This window comes from Hoplias malabaricus, chromosome 9 (assembly GCF_029633855.1).
Source record: "Hoplias malabaricus isolate fHopMal1 chromosome 9, fHopMal1.hap1, whole genome shotgun sequence".
NCBI lineage: Eukaryota > Metazoa > Chordata > Actinopteri > Characiformes > Erythrinidae > Hoplias > Hoplias malabaricus.
In genome coordinates, this window is record NC_089808.1 from 39,015,482 (window position 1) to 39,019,760 (window position 4,279).

General features: G+C 34.8%; 1 protein-coding gene across 1 annotated transcript; it reads right to left on the reverse strand.

Moving 5' to 3' along the window:
* Nucleotides 1-539: 539 nt before the first annotated feature.
* On the reverse strand, nucleotides 540-2,730 carry LOC136706972 (cystatin-like protein). Its single transcript, XM_066680763.1, has 4 exons — nucleotides 2,536-2,730; nucleotides 1,900-2,013; nucleotides 981-1,061; nucleotides 540-757 (listed from the first exon to the last, which is right to left on the reverse strand). The coding sequence occupies exons 1-4, from the start codon at nucleotides 2,719-2,721 to the stop codon at nucleotides 689-691; spliced, it is 450 nt and encodes a 149-aa protein (XP_066536860.1). The 5' UTR covers nucleotides 2,722-2,730; the 3' UTR covers nucleotides 540-688.
* Between the last annotated feature and the right edge of the window lie 1,549 nt (nucleotides 2,731-4,279).

Sequence of the window (4,279 nt, forward strand, 5' to 3'; positions counted from 1 at the left end):
CATTTGCTGGTATTCATCAGCTGCATCAGGAGTTTCCAGAACACAGCTTTTAATTTTCTGGGAAAGTTTTACTCTAGATATCAGATTATTTCTGTGAGAATTTGATGGCATTCAGCCACAAGATCGTTAGTGAGGTTAGGAAGTGATGCTGGAATGATTAGTTCTAAATCACAAACACAACTCGGACTCATCCATAAAGTATTGGATGGGGCTCCATTACTCCAGAGAACAGGGTTCCACTGCTCCACAGCCCACTGTTGGGGAGTACATACCCCTCTAGATGGCAGTTAATATTTGGCACAGTGACACAGGCCCATGTGCAGCTGCACCAGAGGATCCCATTATATTTCATGTTTTTATTGTGGTCATACAGATAGTGTGTGCAGCATCTATGGAAATTTTACAGTAGCGAAATTCTCAAAGGTGTGGTAATAAATCTATGCAGATTGCATTAATGCCATTAATCTTTAATCAAAAACATGTTGCACCTGTTCACAAGATATAGTACATATAGTGAGACGATGGAACTAATGGTGGTTTGTTTATATCTCTTTATTTTAAATTACACATTTCTCATTAAGTCATTTGTCCATTTTACACTTCTTTCTTTTGTGTGAAATTGTGTCTGATCTGAGGAGCATCTTCAGGGGCTCAGAGACACACACATCCAAGATATCCGAACTCCAGGTCATTGTCCTAAAGCCAAAGAATCTCTAGGAGGGTAAAACACTGAACACATGCTCCGAATTTGATTTCTCTGAAAACAGAACAGTCACATATTTACAACTTCTCACTAATCACTGAACACTAATCACTAAACACACTTACAACACGTATCAGCACTGAGTGAGCAAACTACACAGAGCACAGTTTAGAATCAAATAGTGTTTTTTTTAATTCATCTTCGTTAGTCATTTCATAATTTTTAAGGATTTTCTGTAGATGAAGTTCTATATAAAACATATAGGTACAGAACTTACGTTTTTGAGGTCCATTAGTCTGGCACAGTCGACTAGTTCACCACCATCAACCATATTGCACACCACACAGTCAAACATGGGCTTTATAAAGGAACAACACAGCACAGGATTTAGATTTTCAGTTATTCACAGGAGTGTCATGAAACTCACAGCTGGTCATATTTATCTTTTTAACTCTGTGGTAAAATATTATCACTCTCCAAAGAAAACAGTGTTTATTTTTCTGAATCATTTGAACACATGAACACAACACATTTCAGGAAATTATTTTTCTTTTTTAATTCAGTGGTAAAACACTGATAGTGTATGATATTGTTATTTCTTAAAAGAAGAAACATGGTTTTCTTCAGGGAATTACAAAATTTTAGAAATTGCCTCAGATTTATTTAGAAGTTAAATCATTACAAATGCATTTGAGCTCCATGAGGAAAAAAGTGCTTCAGAAGCATGTGATGGATTTGTTCTGTTTTTGGGGATAATATTGTACCCAGAAGAATGTGTGAGTTTGGGTTTAGACGATTTACAGATGGGGATTCTCATGTTGGCGTTTGTGAACGTAGTGTATTAATACGTTTAAATGAAATGACAAACATAAATAAAATGATAAAAACGTTAAAATTACATGTATTCGTTATATAAAAATACACCTAAAATAATGTGAACACACATCTGAAATTTACTCTGTGAAAAAATCTACAGTAAATGGATCAAATAAAATATTAATGACTTGAAATCAATTAATAAAATCTTTTTAAATGAACTTTCATTAAAAGTCAAGCACTTTTTTGTCTCTCATAAGGTCTCAGTTTGGACAGTGACAGTATCCTGACACACAGTGTGTTTACTCACAGATTAATAAATAAATGAATAAACTGAAACTAGTGTGTAGTGAGTTAAGGACTGGATTTAATTTACTCACCCTTTTAGATTTCTTTGTTACGCATTCCTCTCGATGTCCGTATCCTTTATTCTCATCCTTTGTGCACGTAGTGACCATCAGACGCACATTTACAAAGTAGTCACTGCCTCTAAACTATGAAACAATTTTGAAAAATGTCTGAGCCACATTATTATCACAGATCACATTATCATTAATCAACAGTTCTGAGCTCCATCTCTGTGCTCATGAGTTTATTACAAAACACTCACTCTGGCTTCTGACTGAAGACTGTAGTAATGTTGGACTGACACTGCATTCATTTTCACAACAGTACATCACTCCATTTTTATTCCATTCAAATGTTTATGATCAATGTTTTCAACAGTCTAAACCCACACTGGGTTAAAGAGTATTTAGATGTAAACACTGTATTATTAAATGTGTAAAATTTATTCAGATTCTAAAATGAAGTGGTGTTTTATAAACTTGAAGGTCATGATAATATTCAGATAGATAGCTTTAGTAAAAAAAATAATGTAAAATAGAACCTTATATATACAGACCTTATATAGATCTCTTTTAAAGGATGAATCTGACTGAAGCAGATGTCAAAAATGACAAAGTAACTGATCCACAGTACAGTACACAAACATAACCACTACAGAAACCACTTACTTTTGTTGGCAAGATCTGTTCATAGGCAACATGACAAAGACCACCAAATCTCTCATTGGCCTCCTTCAGAGCCTTGTCAATGTGTGTTTTGTATGAATCAGGCAGGTCCTGATAGTTCTCCCATTGAGCAGAAACCAGCAGAGTCACAGCAGACAGCAGCAGCAGCTTCAGTCCAATCTTCATCATGAGGAGGTTACACTCAGCTCTGGGGGCTGGAGTTTTCTGAAGTCCCTAATAAAATAAGAACAGGAACCAAAGGGCCGTCTCCTGCTCTATTTCTCTCTCTCTCTCTCTCTCTCTCTCTCTCTCTCTCTCTCTCTCTCTCTCTCTCTCTCTCTCTCTCTGTGGTTAGTGGTTAGCTAGGCACTAGGGCTGGGTGATGTATGACTCTGATATTCATCAGAAAATATCATCCATGATTAGACTTGGCCATTAAATTTAAGTTTTAAGAATGCAAACACTTTCCACATCATCACAGTTAGAATAAAACCTCATATCTCCAAACATGAGAACTGAGAAGAACTCAAACATCTACAAATGTTTACATGTTTATATAGGTTTTAAACTGTCTTTATTAAAGGCTTATTACAACCTGAAGGAGAATATTACCATAATTTACTCATAATGGAAGGTAATGCAGCAGACATTTGCCCCGATATATATTCTGCACCTTTTCTGTTGGTCTGTTCATCAAATTTTGACACAATTCACAGAGCAGTTGAAACATTAAACACAGTTGACAAAAAGAGAGAGATGAGAATGATGCTCCTAAAGTGACCGTGTGGATATGTGAAGTGGAGATATGAGCTCCTGCACGTCTATGAAAGTCATTTCAGATGTTTTTGTGCTTGAGAAATACACTGTGGGGGTCTGGATTAAAGTCTTTGGTGCAGGTACATGACTCTTTCTAACAGCTAGGAACAGACTACATTCCCTCAGAGATATACAGAGGTCGTAAAGAAACTTTTGACGTTATCTGATTATATGGTTATCCATGTACTTGAGTGATTTCAGAATCCATCATTACACAATAAACAAAGTAGAAACTAAGACTGGTAAATATATTTTTTTTAATAATTTTTATGAAAACTGTGCCTTGAGCTTAAAGTTTCTACAAAAGAAACTTAGTGGAAATTGGGGAAATAAGTTAAAACATTTGCATTAAAACCTTATCAAATTGGAATTGAGTTCATATTTAAGAAAAACCTGAGTCTCTAATAACAATACTGCTATGAACACATTTTATTATTTTTTGCTTTTCACTGTCAATTGATTTAAGATGATGTGGCAAAATGGGGCATTTATTGAATGTTGTGAGACTGCAGTTTAATAGATTTACAAACAGAAAATAGTTCAGCAGAGATGAAAGAATTACACAAAGCTATATGTGTTTGAAAACACTTTGAATCCTACAGTATTCATCAGACTCTGTACATATTTTTTTGCAGGTGATTATATGGCACAAACGATGTCTTAAATTCTGGGTACTTTATGAGTATATGCACCTTATGAATTCATAAATCATATGTGATTCAGGAGTTATAGAACGTTTTACAAAATGTTTGAATGATAATCTGTGGAATGTGGAATCTGTTCATATTTAATAACAGCCAGGGTCTCAAAGAAATAAAAACATATTTGGATGATCCAAATAACTGAATTCAGGTGACAAATAACAAATAATTCCTCAGGTGATTCCAGAACCTTTGTCAGACAGTGATTTCTATATATGCAAAATGTTACT